Source organism: Hemitrygon akajei, chromosome 19, assembly GCF_048418815.1.
Source record: "Hemitrygon akajei chromosome 19, sHemAka1.3, whole genome shotgun sequence".
NCBI lineage: Eukaryota > Metazoa > Chordata > Chondrichthyes > Myliobatiformes > Dasyatidae > Hemitrygon > Hemitrygon akajei.
The window spans coordinates 20549637-20574185 of NC_133142.1; the positions used below are offsets into that span (position 1 = coordinate 20549637).

The following is a 24549-nucleotide window of genomic DNA, read 5'->3' on the forward strand; positions in this document are numbered from 1 at the left end:
AGAACCAGTGGAAAATGACTTCCTGTGATACCAGCAGTGAAATAGGGATGATCCATGCTAGGAGATCAGATCTGCTCAGACTGTCCTCCTACTTGTAGTGAGACAGGCAGGAGACTGGAGCCATACATTGCAACCATGAGGATCCTGAGAGACCAATGTGAGATTTGGACTAAGCCCTCTGCAGGGCACAAACTTTGCTCGAGAATCAGAAGATAAATTGGTTTATTATTGTCATGTGTGCTGAGGTACAGTAAAAAAAAACTTGTCTTGCATACTGTTAATACAAATCAATACATTACAACAGAGTATTGACAATAACAGAGAGCAGAATGAAGTGTGACAGCTACAGAGAAAGTGCAGTGCAGGTAGATGATCAGGTGCAAGGTCACAACGAGCTGGATTTTGGAGTGAAGAGTCCATCTAAGGAACCATTCAATAGTCTTATCTGGGGTGGATGGAGTCTTTGATTATGCTAGCTGCTTTTCCGAGCCATTAAGTGTACACAGGTTTCTGTGATGTATCCACAACTCTGCAGTTTCTTGTGGTCACTTGCAGAGTAGTTGCCATACCAAGCTGTGATGCATTCAGATAGTATGCTTTCAGTAGTACACCAATAAAAATTGGTGATGATCAAAGAGGAAACATCAAATTTCCCTAGCTTACTGAGGAAGTAGAGATGAGATGCAGAAAATACTGAATGGATCAACCAGCATCTTTGGGGGAAAACACAAGGTTAACTGTTCAGGAGATGAAATTTCATCAGAGATTAACAACCTTAAACAATAACACTTTTCTCTTTCTAGCCTGGACTGAAAAGTATTTCCAATGATTTTATAATGTTAGTTTTACAGAATATATTGCTTTTGAATGCTTTTGAAAATGCATTGTTCTACTTGTTTGGGCACTACAAAAATGGAAATCAATACACTATAGTGTTAATTTTTATTAAAAAGCTGTAATGTATCCTGGAACCCTAAACTTTATGGTTGCATTTCTTCCTCTGGAACAGATCAGTAACCTTTTTATAAAATATATATTTTCAATTGGTTGTTAACAACCGAATGTTTGGAAATGGTTCTTTTATTTCTTGGACAATGACTTACTATTATAGTTAGATAGCTTAATTTTAATAACAACGCCAGTCTTTGTGAGGAATGACTGATGGGTCAGACTGCCTGAAGTACAGTCTTTATCTTGACAATCTAAAAATGGGAGTAGTTTCTCTCCGAGCCATCATGATGGCTATTCAGTGATTTTCTTCAGCAAATGCAATATCCACAGCTGGATGAATGAACTTTCTGACATTTACACCAGCTGAATAGCTCATTAGCTCTGAAGTGTTAAAAGATTATAATTGCTTGTGCATTGTGATTGACTGCTTTTCTTTTGTTACTGCTAATGAAATTGCTTACTAAAGAATCATAGTATTTGAAGCGTGCATTCTTGTGATCCCGTTAATGCCTCATTTATTTTGTCAAATAGCATCTCCTTTTCTCATTTAAAAAAAAAGGAATGCCTGTCCTGTAGAATATTTTAGGATCTAATCTTATAAACCTGAGTTTTAAATTAAATAAAATAAGCACAATTAAACAATAGAAATTCCGATCAATGAAGTTTGTAATAATTTGATTTTAATGCATTTGATTCTTTTTTTTTGTATGTTGCATCTTTTTTTTTGAAACTTGAAATAGTGTAGTTGGGGTGGTAATTTAAAAACACAATGCATGTGAAGGTAAACTCATAAAACACAAACAAGAGAAAATCTGCAGATACTGGAAATAAGAGCAACACACACAAAACGCTGGAGAAACTCAGCAGGCCAGGCAGCACCTATGGAAAAGAGTACAGTCGACGTTTCGGGACTGGAGAAAAAAAGCTGAGGAGTAGGTTTGAAAGGTGGGGGGGGGGGGGGAGCAGAGAGATAAATGCCAGGCGATAGGTGAAACTTGGAGGCAGAGGGATGAAGCAAAGAGCTGGGAGGTTGACTGGTGAAAGAGACAGAACGCCACTGGGAGACTGCTTCACCGAACATCTACGTTCCATCCTCCAGAACGAGCAGGATCTCCCTGTGGCCACCCATTTTAATTTCACTTCCCATTCCCATTCCAATATGTCCATCCATGACCTCCTCCACTGTCGGGATAAGGCCTCACTTAGGTTGGAGGAACAACATCTTATATTCCTTTTGGATAGTCTCCAACCTGATGGCATGAACATCGATTTCTCAAACTTCCAGTAATGTCTCCCCCCCCACCCCCCCGCCCTACCACCTTCACCATTTCACCATTTCCCATCTCCTTCTCCCTCTCTCATGTTATTTCCTTGCTTGCCCATCGCCTTCCTCTGGTGCTGCTACCCCCCCCCCCCCTTTTTCTTTCTTACATGGCCTTCTGTCTCGTTCACCAATCAACTTCCGAGCTCTTTGCTTCATCTCTCTCCCCTCCAAGTTTTACCTATCACCTGGTGTTTATCTCTCCTCCCCCCACCTTTCAAACCTACTCCTCAGCTTTTTTTCTCCAGTCATGCTGAAGGGTTTTAGCCCGAAACGTTGACTGTACTTTTTTCCATAGATACTGCCTGACCTGCTGAGTTCCTCCAGCATTTTGTGAGTGTAGTTCATCAATCACAATTTCCACTCGTAAAAATTTTGTTTTGTCCTGGTGTATCCTGTGTTAAAGATATAAACAGACAGAAAAGAAAGTTTTCATTCATCCAAAAGCAATTTTCTCCACTATCAGTAGTCTTCCTGGGAAAGGCAAACTAATAGTAAAGTGAAAGGAATTCTCAGACACAGTTAAAAAATTATTCATGTTTGTTATGCAGCTTTGTATCATGTGCTATGTAATTTTAATGGGGAATCTGACCAGGAAACTAAATTTAAAGGGGCATGTACATTTAAAGCATGAGTCTGCATATGGGTACAAATAATATTTTTGTCTTAATTAATCATCAAAATTAATTTTTGATATTGATCTGTTTTTTTTTAGTATTTTTGAAAATACTACGGCACAGTAGCGTAGTGGTTAGAACACGCTTTACAGTGCAGTACAGACAACCTGGGTTCAATTCCCACCTGTGAGGAGTTTGTACGTTCTCCCCGTGACTGCATAGGTTTCCCCGGGTGCTCTGCTTTTCTCTCACAGTTCAAAGACCTACCAGTTGGTAGGTTAATTTGTCATTGTAAATTGCCCTGTGATTAAACTGGGATCAAATCAGGGGATTGCTGGGCAGTACAGCTTGAAGAGGCGGAGGGGCCTATTCCACACTGTATCACAATAAAAAATTAAAACTTGCAAGACTTGCTCATTGGTTTAGGGTCATCCATCCACCCAGCATCCTCTTTGACTTTCTAACATCAGGCAGGAGACTCTGATGCATAAAAACAAGAACGGTCAGGATAGGAAACAGTTTCTCACCTCAGGCCATTAGGGTTCTGAATTCCCTGCCACATTGCATCCAAAGTCACTGGTTAATCTGTTCCGTACCTTACAATATTTAATAATAATGCACTGCCAATGCAGTATGTTATGTGTGTTATGTGCATTAGTGTGCTTTACACCCTGGTTCGGAGAAACACCATCTAATTTCTATATATATATTATGGTTATATATGTTATATGCATGTATATAGTTAAGTGACAATAAACATGGCTTGACTTGAATATATAGCTAGATATTGCTGGATAATATTAAGAGAAGATATCCAATTCAGTTGTTCAGATTTTGGTTTTGGTGTTTCTGGGTCAGGACAGGAAAGATATGTTCGTTTCTGGATGGTATACTGCATTGGCTGTGCAGATTCTGCATAGAAGCTGGTTGAGGATTGATCAAGTTCACCTATGACTTTTTGCATGTGTAAATATGTGGACAAAGAACCAAAATTCTGTCATTGCTAATAGAACCATATTCAAGCATAACATAGAATATTTATGAGAGAGAAGGAGGATACTTGGATGAAAAGGATATTGCATAAGCTCCCATTTCTAGCAGCATTTTGTCATTGTTGATAAATTGATCTCTGAGTACTTACACTTTTTTGTCAATCTCATATTATTTATTAGTGCATAAGGAGTATAATTTGGCCCTGTCACCAAATGTTTTGAAGCTTGAACTAAGAATTGTAATTTTTATACCAAAATTGATGAGTTGGATACATATATTGATCCGATAGAAACTTCGTGCTCTTCTGAGTCCCATTATTTGCTTACTTAAGTACGCATCATAATACATACTTCATGTGTCAATAACCAATTAAATCTACATTTTAAAGGCCAATAATACTTGAGAACTAGTCAGAGAACTGGTAAGATAACTGTCCAATAGTAAGTTTTGCTCTAGAATCTTTCTTTTATATTTATATCTTGCCATGGGTTGTTTAGTCACCTTTGTTCCCAGGCTTGGACAGAATAAATGAATGAATGAATAAATAAACAAATCAATCAATCAATCAATAAAAAATACATACACACGCACGCACGCACGCACGCACGCACACACGCACGCACACACACACGCACACACACACGCACGCACACACGCACACACACACACACACACACACACACACACACACACACACACACACACACACACACACACACACACACACACACACACACACACACTACAACTACTATAAAGACATCCACGGCATAGTAAATTTTAAATTGTCCCATTCAAGCCTGAGGATTTAATTGCTGTGGAGGATCTCTTACCCTTGTGGCATAACATCTTTCCTGACGAGGGGTCACTCTGCATGGCAGATGAGACTTGTGGCATGACGCAATCTCAGGTTTTGGGACTTCATCCGTGGTGTTCGTAGGGGTTGACTCTGGGACTGCAGGAAGTGGTTCTGACAGCTTTGGACTCCTTTTTTCCCCAACAATTGGATTTGTTCTCCTCAACTGAGAATGTGTCTTCTCCAGATAACATCAGAAGAAACATCGAACCTCCTTGTTTGACGAGCCCTGAAATTTGTCTCAGCTGTTTGTCCTGCACACTCCTGAGAGTGGGTTTAAGGAGATCCAAGCGTGAGTGTGAGGGACAACCAGGAAAAGCATAGCTGGTGAGTTGTAGGTTGTGGAGTGTGTTGCAAGGAGGAAATCGGCAAGTTTCTGATTCAGTGTTAGTTTATTGTATTCTGAGAACATTGCTCGCAGTGCTTTCTGTAAACTCTGGACAAATCTTTCAGCCAAGCCGTCTGTAGTTGGGTGATATGGTAGAGATGTAATATGACTTATTCCATTCATTTTCAGAAATGACTGAAAGTGTTCCACAACAAGCTGTGGTCCATTGTCACTGACTAAGTATTCTGGAACACCAATCTTAAGAAGAGGCTATTTGCCACATCACCAGTGTGTGAGGCTGTAGTGGAGGCTATTGGGAACACATTTGGTCACTTTTGCAGCTGAATCCATTACTACCAAGAAATTTGTGCCCATAAATGGTCCGACAAAATCCACAGGAATCCTCTGCCAGGGAAATGCAGGCCATTTCCAGGGATGGAGAGGTGCTGCTCTTGGCATCTTCTGGATGTGTTGGCATCTCAAACAGTGCATGGAAAGCTGCTCGATCTGCTGATCCATCCCAGGCCACCAGACAAAGGCAAAGTCAATGTTTTCATTTTGGCCATGCTTAGATGGCCAACATGTAGCTCCTTCAACATTTAGCTCCAAGCTTGGATTGTACAACAATTCTCAATTCCCAATTAAGGCAAACTCCGTCAAGGGCAAGTTCATCCTGACGCGGGGAGAAATGGCGGAAATGGAATTTCTGCTACACATTTCAGCCATTTTGGGTGGGCACGTAGACTTGAGACAGTGTGGCTTCTGGTTTCCCTTTGGATCAACTTTGCCATAATAGGAAGACTTATGATTTGCATTAGGGAGAATATTCAAGAGGAGCGTCCCCTTTTGTAAATTTTTCAGGTATTTCCTCTTTCAAGGGGTAAATGGGACAATACATCAGCATTTCCATGATTAAATATCCTCTTGAATTTGATGCTCCAAGAAAATGAGCCTATCTCTGCACTTGTGCTGCTGCTGTTAGTGGAACACTCTTCCGTGGATTGAAGATGGACATTAGCAGTTGATGAACAGTAATGAGGGCAAACACTTACCCATACAGGTACTGGTTCAAACATTTGACCACAAACCAGACTCAAGGCCTCTTTGGCAATCTGCATGTAATTTTTCTCTGCAGTGTTAATGGAACATGATGCACATGTTATGGGACATTCATTTCCAGCACTCTTGTGACATGACTGGACCTATGCTAGAAGGCAAGGCATCATAGGCTAGCTTCACAGGACAATGTGGATCATAATGTGCGAGTACAGTGTCTGATGTCACCATTTCTTTTGCCTTTAGGAAAGCCACCTCACACCGCTCTGTCCATTGCTATTTCTTCCCAATCTTGAGTTCAAGGGATGGAGACAAGTAGCTAGGCTTAGCAGGAACCTGTAATAGTAATTGACATCCTAAAAAGGACCGCAACTGTGACATGTCCTTGGACCTTGGGGCATCCACCACTGTGTGAATTTTCTCAGCACACTTTGGTAATCCTTGTGTGCCATTAGGTTGACCACAGTAGGCGAGGCTTTGTTAAAAGAATTTACACTTGTTCCATTGTGCTCTGAGCTCACAATCTTCTCATCTTTTTAACACTATCATGAGATTTTGGAGATGTTCCGTGTCATCCTTCAGCAACGTTGATATCATCCAGGCCTTGCAGCACCTGTTCCGTAGCTTTCTACAAGAATGCAGGTGCAGAGGCTATTCGTAAAATAAGCCTATTATAGTGATAAAGCCCTTTGTGAGCACTTATGGTGAGAAACACTTTGGACTCTTCTTTTATCTCCATCTGTAGGTAGGCCTCTGCTAAGTTCACTTTGCTGAAGTGTTTTCCTCCTGAAAGGTTTGCAAACATATCCTCTATTCTGGGCAAAAGTATTGATCTGCTTTCAGTACTGGGTTGATGGTGACCTTGAAATCACCATATATCCTTACAGACTAAATCGTCTTGGCTACACGAACCACTAACATTGCTCATGAGTTCCACTTAACCTTGGAAAGAATTCATTCAGTCTCTATGTGATGTAGCTCACTGGCTACTTTATCACAGATAGTATAAGGAATTGGATGGGCTTTGTAAAGCTTGGGTGTGGCATTTTCATTTAACACTATTTTAATCTTGATATGTTTGGGTTTCCAATGCCATCCTTGAACATTTCTGTGGCATCATCCTATATCTTCCTTAATTTCACTTTCAGTGGACTTTATTGAAGGGGATGTGGCAGGTAAGTAGTGGATGAATCTCCAGTCAAGTTGTTTTGGCCAATTATGGCCCCACAATGCTGGCCCTCCTGTTTTGACTGCATACAAGTCCAATGTGGCTTATTGGGTGTTGTATTTCATTGTTACGAATGTCGTTTCTATAGTAATTAACTTCTTCCAATAAAAGTTCTTAATTGAGTATTTGCAGACAAGTTCATTATCTTTGAAATGATGTTCAAACTCATTTTGTGGAATGACTGAAGCCGTCGAACCAGTATCCAATTCCATTTAATTAATTTGCCATTCACTTCTGGTGTGAGCTATATCGCTTGTGTCTTGTTAGTTTTCACATTGTAAATTTCAAGTCCACTCATTCCTGTGTCACTGTCATCATTGTCACATTTTTCATCAAAAGCATGCAGATCAGTGCTCTTTTTGAAACTGCAACTTGACTTTTTGTCTTATTCTCTTCTCTGTGCGGTCCATTTATTTTTGTCTGCCCAACATGCTCTTTGCATGTGTCCTACTTTGTGGCATTTTCTGCAAGCTTTGCCTTGAAACCTACATTGGTCTGGAGTGTGTGAGCCCTTGCCACAGCAGTAATATAGGTTCTGTTTAGATGTTGCAATTTTATTCAAATTCACTTTCATTCCTGACTGCAACTCAATTGCGTCCCTGACTGCTGTTTTGCACTGATGCAATGATTTCAACTGTTCTTCTAAGTGTGAGTTAAGCTTCAGTTAAGATCTGCATTTGAATGCTTTCTTGTAAGGTTCAACAATCTCTCAGTCCATCGTTACGTCCAATACTGAACTGACAATGCTGGGACAATCTCAACTGAGCCACGTAAGCTGAAATGGACTCTCCTTCCTTTTGATTCCACTTGAGAAACCTAAAACGTTCTGCAATCAACAAAGGTTTTGGTTCTAAATGTTCCTGAATTATGTTCATGATATCAGCAAAGCTTATTCTGGCTGGTTTGGTTGGAGCAGTTAAACTTCAAAGCAAACTGTATGCTTTTACTCCTATTGCATTCAGTAACACTGGCACTTTCTTTTCATTGGCTATTTCCTTTGCTTCAAAATACTGCTCAATTCATTCAGTATGGATCATCCAGTTATCTGTTATGCAATCAGACACATCTATATTTCCAATCTAGCCAGCTACTTTGTTTATTTATTTATTTATTTATTATTATTATTATTATTATTATTATTATTATTATTATTATCACAAGGTAATGTTTATTAAACCATGAATTTCATCCATTTTCTACCATTTTTCTAAACTCGACTGTTGCTCTCCCCTTTCAAAGAAACATGTGTTGTGCATTTTTAAAATCTCTGATATCTCTCCCCCTTGTGAAGAAATACATGCTGCACTTTTTTTTCAACTCAAACATCTCTCTCCCCTTCTAAAGAGAAAAAGATGTGCTGCACTTCGACAAGTAGGTAGTCGTCTTGACTTCATTTTAAAACTTCCTCATCACCACCGTTATATTTTGTAACTTTATAAATTAATCAAAAGAAAAACATGGGAGCTGGGATGTGTGTGCTTAGTTTTGTTTTCTTTAATGAGGCACTCATCTATGACATCATGGTGTAATGACATATGCCATTCATGAACTTCTTACAGTTCATTTAAACTGTAATGAATTATATAAACAAAGAATGCTTATCAAACAGTATATTTACAATATTATTGAAATATTCTGAAGTATTAAGTACACTACAATGACTCTTGCTTTACTGAATTTCCACACTCAGTAAAGGCTGTACAAAACTCTCAAAAGTTTTTTGCAGCTTGAGATTGTACAGTGCCAGCACACCATTTTAACCATAAGACCACAAGACATGGAGCAGAATTAGGCAATTCATCCCATCACGTCTGCTCTTCATTTTGGCTGACTTATCATTTTTCTCAACACCATTCTGCTGCCTTCTCCCTGTAATCTTTGCTGCCCTGACTAATCAAGAACCAATCAACCTCCACTTTAAATATACCCAATGATTTGGTCTCTACAGCCACCTGTGGCAAGGAATTCCACATATTCACCACCCTCAGGCTAAAGAAGTTCCTCCTCATCTCTGTTTTAAACAGAAGTCCTTATATTCTGAGGCTGTGCCCTCTGTTCCTGGATTTCCCAACTATAGGAAACAACCTCTCCATGTCCACTGTATCTGGGCCTTTCAATACTCAATAATATTCAATGAGATCCTCCTCATTCTTCTATATTAGGCAAGTTCAGACCTTGAGCATCATACACCTTTAACCCTTTCATTTCCAGGATCATTCTCATAAACCTCCTCTGCCAGCACACCCTTGCCTTGCTGCAACTACCACAATTTGTCATAACCCACTTCCTTCCACTGTATTTTCTTCTGTCAGGTCATTTTCTAGATTATTTTTAAATTGAAATTGTTTTTACGCGAGCAGTTTACTGACCTGACCAAGACATCTCTGCTCCCTTTGGATGCAAGTACCTCTTGGATACCAACCCAGTAGTTAGCGACTGAATTGCAGGTTCTTTGGTGGGAACAGCTGGTCCTCATTACATTTCTCACCACAGTAATCAGCCATGATCTAATGGGCTAACAGCTCCAAAAAGCTAGTTATTCTCTGCTTTGTGTTAGGCTCCACTGTCTGTGAATCCACAAGTTTGCTGGAGGCTGTAGAAGACAGCCTGTCCTGGGGTTAGAGTACTGTGTGTGTGCACGATAGGAAGGGAGGAACAGGGCTTGCTTTGCTGTCATTGCTTGTTATGTTCTGTTTTGTTGAGTTCTGTGTTGTCTCTGCATGCACTATAGTGTTCCTCTGTTGTCCATTGTGGACATTTAATGCCGGAATGTGTGGTGCACTTGCAGGCTGCCTCCTGCACACCCTCAGGTGTGTTGGTTGTTAATGCAAATGCAAATGATATGTTTCACTGAATGCTTCGATGAAGATGTGATTTAATAAAACTAAATCTGAATCATCTTATGGGAGGCACTATCGCAATAGCTGAAAGTCTTGTGCACAATTGTGCTGAGGTCAAAGCCTTCATATCTATGGAGTGGAAGGGTTTTATTTATTAAACCCTTCTGGGAAACCTGCAGTGGTTTGATTGCAACATATTTCTGTCAATGCCAGGAGCCTAATCACCCACTCATTCTGGTGTCTCTAATCACAGATAAAGTTGATATTATTGGCTGCCCTGGCAAATCACCTGGTCTATCCAGTATTGATGACTGCAAGGTCATGCAAATAATTTCAGTTGAACCAAGGAAGGAGTCCATGGCTAATTTTCACAGGAGCTGATGAAGTGTAGACATCAGGTCCACTGTATTGCAGGCTCTCATTCTGACAGGCTGCATCTGTGTCTGGTAGGGAGGGGCTACTGCACAGGACCAAAAGAAGCTGCAGAAGGTTGTAAATCTAGTCAGCTCTATCTTGGGCACTAGCCTACAAAGTACCCAGGACATCTTTAGGGAGTGGTGTCTCAGAAAAGCAGCGTCCATTATTAAGGACCTCCAGCATGCAGGGCATGCCCTTTTCTCACTGTTACCATCAGGTAGGAGGTACAGAAGCCTGAAGGCACACACTCAGTGACTCAGGAACAGCTTCTTCCCCTCTGCCATCCGATTCCTAAATGGACATTGAAGCTTTGGACACAACCGCACTTTTTTAATATACAGTATTTCTGTTTTTGCATATTTTTTACAACCTATTTAATATACGCAATTCAATTGATTTAGTTGTTCATTTATTATTATTTTTTAAAATTTATTTTTCTCTGCTAGATTATGCATTGCATTGAACTGCTGCTGCTAAGTTAACAAATTTCACACCATATGCCGGTGATAATAAACCTGATTCTGATTCTGATCCTGTACCCAGCTGGAGGCCAATTAACTCAATAGGTCCATATAGCTCTCTTAGTGTAGTCTAGTCTCTCCCATTTTCTCATTCCATTTCCATGCCCTGCAAGTTAATTTGCTTTGAAATTTCCTTTAGAAAATTATGATTGGATTTACTTCCATTATTTAGTCAGCAGCAATTTTCCTGGTCATCAGCACTCTCTGCAAATGAAATGTTCTTCCTCACGTTCCTTGGAATCTTTGCCTAAACCCTTAAATCTGTGCTCCCTTATCTTTGAGCTAATGGGTGTGATAACATAAGGTCAATGAAGTTCTCCTGAACACATCTCAGAAATTCCTCCTCCCCACCATCCACTCCACCCCAACTTTCTGTCAGGAAGTGTAGAGGAGGCTCACCCAAAAGCGGAGCATGGAGATGACTTAGCAGTAAATTATATTTTTCTAATAAACTGCAAAATAAAAAGCCACGAGGGGCCACAAAACAAGACAGCATATACGTAACGTGACAAGGCAACAAGGTAACTGAAGGCTAGGAGCAACTGTTTAAGGCTGCCTGGTTCAATGGGTGAACAAAGGACTGTGGATGAGAGGTGGGTTTAAATAGGCTGCAGGTGATGAGTTGGAAACAAGTGGCAGGTGACTCCTACTATCTAGGTGAAGGCTGGGAGTGTCTGTTGACAGGTCTCACCCCTCATACGGCCAGCACCGATGCCCCAGGATGATCCAGCTGGGGAACTTCTCGATGTGTGGTGAACCCAAGGTGAAATTGAATGGTACCCGAGACCTCTCCTCTGGCCAAACCCTGCCCAGTCAATCAGGTACTGCACACCCTGCTCATGATGACATGATTCCACCAGCTGGCAAACCATGCACACTGCACCACCTTCTACCATCCTTGGTTCCAAGGGTGATCAGTTGGAAGCGAGTGGCAGGTGACTCCTGTTAGCTGGGTGGTGACTGGAAGGTGCCTATCCTTGCAGACCTGACACTTTTCCTCTTCCATAACTTTACCCTAATCAATATTTAGGTAATTAAAGTCACCAATGTCAACACTTTGCACTTTTCTGTAATTTTTTGGTGATTGGCTCCTCCACTGGCATCTCGCTATTTACTGCAAACTTCCAGTAGGGTGATTGTACTCCATTTCCTTCTTAACCCCTATCAAATAGAATCTGACCTAAAGGACAAACTCTTTTCCAGAAACCACTATATCTTCCCTATTCAGTTCCATTTTTTAAAATCTCTTCTTTCCTTTTTGCATAATCTGTTTAATGATAACTGAGCACCCAGTCCTCACCATTTTTAAGGCATATTTCTATTGACTCCCTATCTTGTTCTGTTTATGTCAATCAAGCATCATGCTTTCTCATCACTTTTCTTTGTTATACGTACGTCAATACTAAATCTTTGTTGTATTTCTCACACACCTTCTTAGCCTGCTCCTAACAAGGTGCTGTTTCTTCCTCTAGTGATATCTGACATTCACACTCTCTTATGCATCTTTTTCCTCTTTTATACATTTATTTGCTGGTGCCTGCTCATCTTGTGTAAGACTCAGAGACTCTGAAGACAGTAAGGAAGTTTATATCTGTTGGTACACCCTGTGAGGTGGAGATGGCCTCCAGTAACCTGCATCTCCCTGCTGAACACTTAATACCAGTGCTTTCTCCATTCCTTCCTAGCTGAGCTTCAAGATGCCTGGGAAACTATTGACTCATAGCTACACTTACAAACCTATGGTAAAATCGCTGTAACTATGTGATCAACATATTGAAATTGGCATTACGACTCTCTTGAGGGCTGCTCTTAGACAGCCTGAAATCAGAATGCAGAAGTGAGTGGGCTGATTGAGGCCTCCTGCTCTGTTAACACTTTCTGCACATTTAACCAATCCCTGCCAAGCTACTTACATGAGTTAAAATTCAGCCTGTTGTGTCAGAAGAAGGGAGAAACATGCCAGACTGAATATATCCCCACATTATTTGCCAGATTGTGATCACATGTCTATTTTACCAAGGAACTTCCTCTATGTCAACAGATTAATTATTTATCCATAGGCTTGAGTCATTGATTTACTTAAGCTGTAATTTCTTTCATTCACAAGGCTTTTCATTCTTGCTAGAAGATCAGTGCAATAGTTTAAGTCAATAGCTCTGTAAATACAAGTAAGGAATGGGACCTGAACAAATTATGTTCTCCTGATACAGTTCTTTTCATGCAAAACTTCAACTGTGTTGAAGATGTACTTGATTTGTATTCCTAACTGAACCACATTAGTCCTTGTCAGCAGATATTTTATCTGTATGGATCAATATACTTAATAAGTTGCTCAATTATAATGCTGGGATGGCACAGTAGTGTGAGTGGTTAACCTAATGTTATTACCAGCACCAGCGAACCAGGATCATTTCCCACCACCGTCTGTAAGGAGTTTGTACATTCTGTCTGGGTGCTCCCACATTCAAAAGACTTATGAGTTAGTAGGTTAATTGGTCATATGGATGTAGTTAGACAATAGACAATAGGTACAGGAGTAGGCCATTTGGCCCTTCTAGCCAGCACCGCCATTCACTGTGATCATGGCTGATCATACACAATCAGTACCCCGTTCCTGCCCTCTCCCTATATCCCTTGACCCCACTATCTATAAGAGCTCTATCTAACTCTCTCTTGAATGCATCCAGAAACTTGGCCTCCACTGCTTTCTGGGGCAGAGCATTCCACATATCCACCACTCTCTGGGTGAAAAAGTTTTTCCGCATCTCTGTTCTAAATGGCCTACACCTTATTCTTAAACTGTGGCCTCTGGTTCTGGACTCCCCCAACATCGGGAACATGCTTCCTGCCTCCAGCGTGTCCAATCCCTTAATAATTTTATATGTTTCAATCAGATCCCCTCTCATCCTTCTAAATTCCAGTGTATACAAGCCCAGTCGCTCCAATCTTTCAACATATGACAGTCCTGCCATTCCGGGAATTAACCTTGTGAACCTACGCTGCACTCCCTCAATAGCAAGAATGTCCTTCCTCAAATTTGGAGACCAAAACTGCACACAATACTCCAGGTGTGGTGGCTTGGGCTCCTGGAAGTGCCAGATACTGTGCCATATCTTTAAATGAAATAAAGGTATACTCTCTGGTCATCACTGAAACACATACCATGGCTAAAATGTCATATCTCTAAATGAAATAAAGGTATACTCTCTGGTCATCACTGTAACACATACCATGGCTAAAATGCCATATCTCTAAATGAAATAAAGGTATACTCTCTGGTCATCACTGAAACACATACCATGGCTAAAATGTCAAACACTAGCATTCTAAATGTACTGAACAGTTTACATTGGAAGCAATGAATGTTGGAAACAGTTAAATCTTAATCGAAGTCAACTAATGTTGATATACTGTATTTTGTAATATTCCCTAAGGCTAAAGCTGTGAGTTCAATGCAGAAAGCCAACTTTGTGAGCTTCACAAACCAATTTTAGGGGAGGCTGTGGAGCTAGAGGTAGGAATGAAGGATATTGAACGTAAATACAAATAAAATATGCTGATGTGGTGTAGTGTAGTATTGGACAAAGCCAGAATTTTTTTAAAAAGCTCAATTTTATGGAAAATCGCAAAATGGGAGGGCAATAAGATGAACACAAACTGGGACAGACGATAACTACACAAAAAAAATTCAGCAATAGAAGAGTTGAAAAAAAAATCAAGTTATCAGAGTTACAGAGGTGAAAGTATATGTTAACCAGGGTGTGGAATTACGAGCTCACTGATTGTGATGGTGATTCTGAAAGTAGTGATTGAATAGTGTAAGTTTGAGAGGAAACTGCAACATATTTAAGATTTATATGTTGCACAAAGGGAGAAATAGGAGTAATGGAGACAAGTAGTTAAAGTTCATAGTAACTTTATTATCAAAGTACATACATGTCTCCAAATACAGCTCTGAGTTTCATTTTCTTGTGCGCAATCGCAGTAGATAGCCGGCAAGTAGTGTAGTAGAATGAGCACTGGACTTTGAGGCGAATAGTCCTGAGTTCGAATCAGGCCGCCTCCTTGTGTGCTTTCCATCCGTGCTGGGTTGAGTGTCGAGCTAGTAACTCGGCCGCATAAAAAACAGTCAAGTGCTACGGAAACAGCAAAAATGCCACCTGATGCACCACAGAGTGCAAAAAGGAACAACAAATCGCAGTAGATACAAGAAACATAGTAGAATAACAATACGATATAATCAATGAAGTGGAATGTTGTTAATGCATGTTATTATTGAATGGAGCTACCACACGGCCTTGAACAGTGTTCCCAAAGGGTAGCATTTAAATGAGGAAAAAGAGTTTAGGTAATGAATGCAAAGTTGCATTGGCTCATAGTTTTGCCATTACTAGTGATGGAATGAAAATGTAACACAGTATGAAGATGAAAGGAATGCATTCAGAAGATTATTGCATGTGAATTGAGATCAGAGTGTTAATAGCGAGACAAAGCCTTGGAGGTCAAAGTTCAAATTATCAATGTTTGAAGAATTGGTGTAGATAAGCGATAAGTTGATGTGATCTTCAGATGGAATAAACTGCATTTTCTGTTTTAAATTTGGATTTCCAGCATCTGCAGCTTTTGCTTTTCGTTTCCTCAGTTTGTATCAAATGGTGAAGGTGGGTTAATCAAAGATATCACATGAGACAAGCTGAAACACTGAAGGAATCTCACAGGCAAGGCAAGAAGGGGTGACGTAGGAAATGCAATAAATATTTTGGGATAAGTAGCAGAGGACACTATGCCATTGCTACGGAGATGAACCCGTGAGGGAGTGCTGAGAGAGAAGCAGAGAACTGAAAAACACAAAGTCAAGGAGATCTCCATACACATTTATTAACGGGAATGGTCTCAGCAATGCTTATAATGATGTAGTGATCAGTCAATAATGAAGTGAGGAAGGGGCTAGCTGATGCAGACATGCAGGAGAACTTTAGAAAAGGAAAGAAGATTTGAATAAACTGTGTTTTGGGAGTGGAATGCTTAAAATGTAATAACAGTAGTTTTGATTGAGGGAATAGTCCACAACCAGTGTTTTATTAAGGAGTACAGGCTCTTGTGATCCACACATCACACAGGCAAAGATAAACAGTACAAATCACAAGAACTTGCATTTCCTTGCAAGCTGCTTTGTAACAAGGTAATTTAAAATCACGTCTAATGATGCCTTGCTTTTAGTTCAAATCCATTTCAGGCTCACCATCCAAAGGGGATTTGTTTACTCAAATGTGGCAATGCCTTGTCCAAAGGATTAACAAAAAAGGGCAAATCCTGGTCAGATCCAATCTGACCGACTGATGTGCCGCCTTCATGCCATATCATGTAGAATTACTAATACTAATTCTAATTTGGACTTGCTTTCTCCACGGATGCTGCTTGACGCAGATTTTCCGCCTCTATTTGAGATTTACAGAATCTGCAGATTTTCTTTGCTTTTCAAACTGTAGCTGCTTGAGTCGATTGCCGGGGTAACTTTGGCTTTTAAGAGGCCACTTTGCATGGTATATGTATAGATAGACCCCGTGTAACGGGAACGAGCATAAGTGATAGGTGTCCCAGGTGAAGCGGTATTACGTTATGCCTAAGCTTGTGATCTTACACAAACTTCACCAAGGGGATTCCTCCACATGAAGAAATTAATTATTCATTCACAAGGCTGAGTCACTTACTCTGCATTGATTTACTTATGTTGCATTTCCTTTCATTCATAGGCCTTTTAAGTCTTTTTAAACATGCCAGTGCGGTAATTCTGGACTGTAAGATTTAATGGAATTTGTTGCAGACCAGATGGATACAGTCAGTTCACTTTAAAACTTTTTGATTTTTGATCTTGGATTGTATCGACAATATGACTCCTGTTTATTTTTAGGTGATAATTTGCCTGCGAGCGTTATTTCTGAGAGTTGCTCGATTCAGTTTGAAGTCAACTCCACCCCATAAGCTGAATAGGAGAAGCTGTCGACAGCGGCGCTCTAAATGAATTGGGACGTCTCCTGTGGGTGTTCACCATCTCAAGTGTAAGGTCCGCGAGTCACTTTGAGCTGAACCCCCCCCCCCGCCCCCTCCCCCCCAATCAGGCTACAGCAAAGTGCTCCTCAGTCAGCCGGCGATCAGTCCTGGAGGAAGCATTGTGTCACAGTTTTCACTCAGTGCTCTTACCGGCTTTCATCAGCACTTTTCGTTAATGCCTGCTCCGGTGAACCAGCGCTGCGTGACTAGATGTGGGATGAATGCTCGAGGTTACCGGGAAGATAAAGGGAGCCTGCAGGCAGCTTTACATCTATACAGTGAGCATTAATTGTGAGCAGATAGCTTACTCTGTTGAAATCAATAGATTCTTGTGGCCTGTAGCAGAGGGCATACTGGACCGGCAGTAGGTTACCGAAAGATGATATTATACAGGGGACTGCATACTGCAGAGTTGTTAAGAAGTAAATACAATATCCTGCAGTAAAGGTAGAAACGGTCTCCCTACCAAGGATATAATAGCAGCGGCAATATTTTGAACTCACTGCTCTTTTCAGTTGCTTCCCCGGTTTTTTTTTGGTCTTAACTGGGATGTCCCACAGATGAAGATGAGCCCGCTATCCATTTGGGTCTGAGAAACTCCATTATTAATCAGATGAACTCCAATTCGGCAAGTCGTTCTGATCTGGGAAAGTACAATAATGAAGCGAGATATGCATATTTTACAGGCTTTCTGTAGCTTCTCTGTAATCGTGTGGGCATTTTTCAGCATTACACGGGCGCACGCGAAAGATTCACAACAGATCCCCCTTAATGTGTAAGTCTTGAATTCTCTTCCTTTGCATGCATGCCTGTCAGCTTTTGTGACGAAAGTTAAAGAACTGCCTAGAGGATCATATGTAAAGTTGGTTAATACTAGTGTTTTGCAATGCTGCAAAATCTCTATGCATCATGAAACATAACATTATGTTCTGCGAAAAATTATAGTTTAGAGGGCTTGTTATGTTGAAAATGCACAGTAATATTCACACCTCAAACATCATCGACGTGAAAACGATATACTTTGCTTAGCAAACGACAAAAATAATCGAATATTGTTTGATAAGAAAAGAGAATTACTTTCTGTGGGTTTCAACCGGAAGTTAAATTGGTTTTGCTCTTTCTCCATTGTAATATATGTTACCGTATTTTAATGTTATTTCAGGGTAAAACTCTGGGCTTCCGCCTTTGGAGGTGAAATCAAGTCTATTTCAGCTAAATATTCGGGTTCGCAATTCCTGCAGAAGGTAACAGCATTTTTTTTTTCAGTTTAAATTTTAGAACCTTTGTTTTTGAACTTAATTGACACAAGACAACTGACATGCATTTTAAGTAGCTGGTCCCTTGGAAAAGCCATGGTATTTGTCATTCCGTTTTAACGGATGTGATTATAATTGAACACGTTTGGCACTGCTTTACATTGCAGAAGCAAAGATTTATGTCATTCTATCATGACTGATGCTTATTTAAATAACCATTTTGGCTTAGTTAGCAGACTACAAGATTAACTTTAGTGGTTTGGCTTGCGGCTATTTAACTTCGCACGACTTCTTGAATACACAGAGTGAAAATAGAGTACTGTACAGTTGTGTGTGATTTCTGCACCGCACACCCTTACTTCATTCCGTTGTCATTTCGGTCCAATGTGGGATGTATTACACCATTATAGATAAGGGAAATGAGTATCTTATCTGTCTGTTCAGGTGCATTGCTGGATAATATTCTGGTGCATTGCTGCAAGACTCTGAAAGATGCTGCTCAGTTCATTAAATTACTATTGTCATGACGAATACGATTTGAACCTGTATCAAAAGAGTAACTTGAACAAAATGAGTATAAGGCCATAATGATTGTAAACGGAAAACACATGATATGCTGCTCTTCAGCCTGTTGTTTAAAGGGAATGGGTCACTTTGAAAAAGAAAACTGTTAATGCCGCAATATGATTTTTAGAGATAAAGTATTAAGCCAATGCAAAATCTAACAAATAGATGTAGTAATGTTGCATTGTGGGTGTTTTCACAAGCGAGAAGATTCCAAACACACGCATTAAGACACAAGTGGCATAAGATCGTGTTTCTCATAAGTGAAAGAACATTTTAATGCAGTGTGATTTTGTCTCAAGTAATTGTATTATGAGATTCTATGCTTTTCTATTTAATACTTAGGCATCGTTACAACTCTTGTGATGAAAGGATTAAGAAATACCGCTGCTGTTCTTTATTTGAATTTCACTATTGCTAGTTTACTAACGATTGGTACAAAATATACTCCTAAAGTCTCTATATAGTTAAGCATCTAAAATGAGTTCGGGTTTTCTCCACGGTTTCATCCTGACATTATCATTAGTCCCTTAATAGTTTTTGTTGTTCTGTGTCATATTCAGGATCTGGAATTGTGCAACTAGAAAGATACATTACTGCTCTCTTACTGTGATAGCTCAGCAGGAAGATATTTTGCACAATTTGAAATGTAAGTGAAACCTTATCAAATAATGTGAAGATAAAAAGAACCAATTAATATTTCACTCCACTGCAACCCCCTACCCTTGAACCCCCCATTGAGCACAAAATCAGGGCTGGCATCCTGTGTAGTGCTGAGGAGATATTGCACTGTCAGAAGAAATGTCCTTTGGATGAAACAATAAACCAAGGCTTCTTTTCCTCTGACGTATTTAAAAGGTTCAATAATACCTGTAAATATTTACCCCTGGCTCAGTGAAGCCATAACAAGTTTTCTGTAGCCATTACCATCAGCGCATCTTGCTCTACATGAATTTGCCATTTTCATTTTTGTACTAGAACAATGATGACTATTGGAAAAAGCAATGGCTGGAAAGCGATTTGAGGTGTTCAGAAAGGGATGTGAGAGGAGGAATAAGATAGAAGTTAATTTATCTGGAGCATGTTATATTTAGAATTAATTTGCCATGTCTTATGATGTAATATTCCAACATTGTCCATTTTTATTAATTTTTCGAGGAAATACATAATACTAAGATCTTTATCAGAAGCATTTAAATCAACAAAATATTTAACCAGGTGATGTTGATATTAACCACAAAAAAGTGAAACGTGTTTTTAAACGCAACCTTGTAATTAGTATTAGTGTAAAGCAAAGATAATTCTTAGAGTATTACCATTATTTGTAAAAGGTTCCATTTATGCTTCACCTGATTCCTTTTGCTGTTATGTTTTCTTTGCTCTGCACTGAGAAATGAATGTTTTACGTGGTATCATCATTAATTTGCCAATGCGGTCTTGAGTATTTCCAGTAATATAGTAGGCAATACAGTCGTTATTGATGCAGATTCAATCATTTTAACAAATGTTTTCCTGATTTGCAAACAGTGCCATTAATGTGATGAATCTGAGAAATTTATCAAATTAGAGATCTATTTTTTGTATTAGACATTTTCTCTATGTTTTTATATACATAAAAATTGCTACCTAACAAACAAAGCTGGTTTACTATATTCTTACAGTTGTCACGTAGATTTCACAGTATAATAGTGATCATCAGCCTGCCACCTTAGGCCTATGCTCACATGGTGAGAGGTTTAACAGGACCGTCTCTGCTAACTATTATGACTGTGTTAGTATTTAAATAAAATTTAGTCTGTACTTTCTTAAACCTTCCATTTAAAGAGAATTTGCATCTTGGATAAAAATGCTTCATAATGAATCTGTGGTATTTTTTATAGTTTTGAAAGTTAGATCTGCCATTTGTGCAAAAAAACCCATAATGGAATTATTGAATTTTTGAGTTGAGCACAGGATGAATTCGGCAAAATCCACGGACACTTATTTCCTATTCAAAAACAGCTAGCTGTTCTTCCTTCATTGTTTAAAGTTCTTCATTCATCTTCTGCTTCAAGTATTCGTCAGCTTTAAAATCTTCTCATTAACAGCACTGTTTCAAGTCCACATGGCTGTGGTTGAAAAAGATAATCTTAAAAAAACTTTGAAAAGGAGAAACTATTGTCATCATAGTTTGATATCGAACAAAAGCTATAAGTATATTTGAATTGTAAAGTACAATTAATATTTTAGTTAAACATTTGAGTTGTATGTAGAAATGTGCATACTACACTCACAGGTGAATAATATCATTATTAAAATATTATAAAAAGAAACAAACACAATTTACTGGTCACCATATCAAAGGCATCATTTATAATTTCCTTATTCTTACACATCAGTAGAATTTATGGAAATTTGGAAATGATTTTGTTCTTAGTAGCAAAGGAATGGCTATCACTATTCACTTTATTAAAAACTACCAAAGGAATCATCATGGATTTATCAGTAGAAGTTTCTACTAATTGGGGGAATGGTAGGTGGGAGTGTCTCGTTTCCAGCACAGTGCCCTCTACAGGAGATCAAAGCATTCCCATTAAAACGCATTAAACTAAAAACTGTAAGAGGAAATATAAATCAGAATTAAATGACAAAGAAAACAATATATTGTGATTCATGGACATGATTCAAGAAAAGAGGTAAAAGAGTTTGACAGAAATAAAATCCTTTCAGGGAATAAAACTCCACATTTGCAAAATTTATTTTTTCAGATCAGTAGTTATTATTGCTTTTACAGTGTTAAAACTGTTAAATGAACCAGACCCAGTTATTTTAGCCACTTTTAATTTGGCACTGGTGAGCAAGTGTCCTAAGAGGGTCTAATATTGATTTCAGTGTCAGACCTTTTGGAATTGTGTAAGCTTCTGATGAAAGAAACCTCTGTCAGCAGCTTTGGGATGTTTGTGTAAAACTGCGTATGTTTTACATGCAAATAATTATGAACACTGTTACCCTCATAACTGTCATCACAGCAGAAACCATAATGTGTGCATTTCTATCCGAGGTACTATTAAAATTAAGATATTGTCTAAGAAAATAACAAGCTGTAATGAATATCTTGACTCTACCATTGCCTTATAATTTAGTTTTATTTAATAATTATCCTATGGAGTCTTAGATTGGGAAAGTCTTGTTTGGAGATACCAGTTTTTGATAACTGACATTGATTATCTCTACTCAGAGTCTATTAATATATTTTGACAAGAAGAGTGTTTATATTTCCCAGAACTGTATCTATTCTGTAGATATGGATTCTATTTCAGCAGTTCAGTGAGAAATACATCACATTTAAGCGATTGTTCTATCTAGATTAATAATAAAATGATCTAGTTAGGTTAGCATTTATAACTAGAAAAATAAAAACTGATGAGAGGATGATTCTCAAATCCTTAATGTGATTTCGGAATCCCTGTGATGTTAGACAAATTTATTCCATCATTGTATGGATGAATAGTGTAATACTGTAATAAATTATACTGTTTCTTAAAATAAATCATTAATAAAACCATCCTATTGATAAATTAATTTAAAAATATTTTATAAAGAGAATGCTCCCTTCACAACCACTGAGTACAAAATAAGGGATGGAAAAAGATGCTGCTAAAAGTTCTCCAACTTCCCACTAGAAATGGCAGATTTTTAAAAATCTGTTAACTGTACATAAATTTATCAGGAAAGGAAAACTCATTATTTTTCAACACTTTCTTCCATTTTCACTCATGATATAGTTTAAAGGGATGATATTTTCTTATGTCACAATTTATGTATGCAGTCTTTTCTCCAAACAATTGTTTTGTAACAAAGAAGAAGTGAGGGAGAGTGAGTCTATATGTTGGTTACCGTACACCTAATTTCTAAAAGGTAGTAGGTGCTTTATGTTAAATGCTACACTTAGCTATAGATAATGCTGTGTGAATATTTCCCTTTTGAGTAAATGATTTAGATGGAGAAATCTAAGTGCATTCCAGCATATTCTGAGAATAATCAAATAGATGAAAGCTGAGGATGCACAACAGTGTCTACATTACCATGCAGATGAATTTAAGCAAGAAAATATAAATCCTTTGTCTCTGTTTTTGCTTCCTTTATAAATGTCAGTACCTAAATTATTAAGTTATTTTTAAAGGTTAATTCTTTATTTTTTTTTGTCTCAAGTATGAAGTAATGCTTTTACCAGAAAAAAATTGACATTTCCTTCCATAGAATATATTTGTTCCTTGCTCTAAAAGAGGGTAAGAGTAAAAAAAAGAAGCTGTGCAGAACAAAAATAATTAGGCAACATGGCATTTCAAAATTATTTATAGGAAGGTGTGCTTTTAGAAGATTCTAATATTATCCTGCTATTGCTTTGCACTGTGAATGGAAATTTCTACAACATGATCAAACATAAAAATAAATCTGGTGGTAGGTATTCCTTTGTGTTCCAGGTGCAATGAAGTGGTAAGTGAATTAGGAAAGAATGTGTTTACAATTTTATTATGACTAATGTACAGTGGAATTTCTCTGCATGGGTTCTTTAAATAATTTCTGTGTCGCTATGCAACAGAAGAAGTTCCCTCCCCAGAAGTAAGTCTGCGTGATAAGCTTTCCTTCCAGTCACCAATATGATTCATCACCAGGCTCAGGAGAGATGGGACTGACCCCTAGCCTCTCAGAGAGGGAGAGGGGAAGAGATTTAGGGTGGGGTCCTAAAACAAGAAGGGACAGTCCAATCACTGATCTGGATATATTGTATGTCTGTGTGTGAGATGATTCAAAGGCGGGGGGGGGGGGGGCGGTTAAGGATAAAGGAACATTTTGGTGGTGGGGAGCGGAAGGAATGGAGTTTGGGTTTAGATATGAAGCAACTTTTAATGCTTGGAAACACTCTCATTGTCTCTGAAAATGGCTTCACCTTGTTTTAACCTCCAGTCTTCCAAGCTGTACAAATCTTATCAAAGTAAGCACAATCAGATGCTTCTGGCCTCATTAATGTAATTAAAATACCATCTCACTCCTGGGAGTCTTGCCTAAACAGTGAAGCTTCTTTTGAGATATGCTTGGAACGTTTACCAATTTAACCTAAGCCCCGAACTCATTCAGTTATCTATCTTCAAAGTTGTTCTATATGCTGGATTGAAAGATGTGATATATTTCCTCAATACCAACCTATAGGGTCAGAATAAGGTATCTGACTGTCACCTACCTTTTGTCTATTCTCATGGTGCTTTGATTTCCTGGCTTGAACAATCAAATATTTTTTTTTCAGTCAAGGCACTTCTTACATAAATAGTATTAATATCTAACAGCTGAGGTCAAATGGTTAATAATAAATCAGGAAGTTTTTCTGTCTCACTGAAAAATAGCAACTGTTACACAGTCATTATTTCACATGACAATGTCAAAAGTTTTAAATAAATATTAAGGATATAGAAAGGCATGTGATGGACAATACTCATAATTCACTTCATAATTTAAACAAAAATATTACTTAACTCTTCAATCACAAATTCTCCTTTGTGATATAGTAGTACA

The 24549-nt window shown here is 38.7% G+C and overlaps 1 protein-coding gene across 5 annotated transcripts in view; it reads left to right on the forward strand.

Annotated features, from left to right (window-relative positions):
- Nucleotides 1-17280: 17280 nt before the first annotated feature.
- Nucleotides 17281-24549, forward strand: part of cacna2d3a (calcium channel, voltage-dependent, alpha 2/delta subunit 3a) — a 782368-nt gene continuing 775099 nt past the window's right edge. For all 5 annotated transcript variants that reach the window (XM_073072214.1, XM_073072211.1, XM_073072212.1 and 2 more), the window contains exons 1-2: nt 17281-17954; nt 18342-18423. In XM_073072214.1, coding sequence (XP_072928315.1) covers nt 17839-17954; nt 18342-18423 — 198 coding nt within the window. In that variant the 5' untranslated portion in view covers nt 17281-17838. The remainder of the gene's footprint in view (nt 17955-18341; nt 18424-24549) is intronic.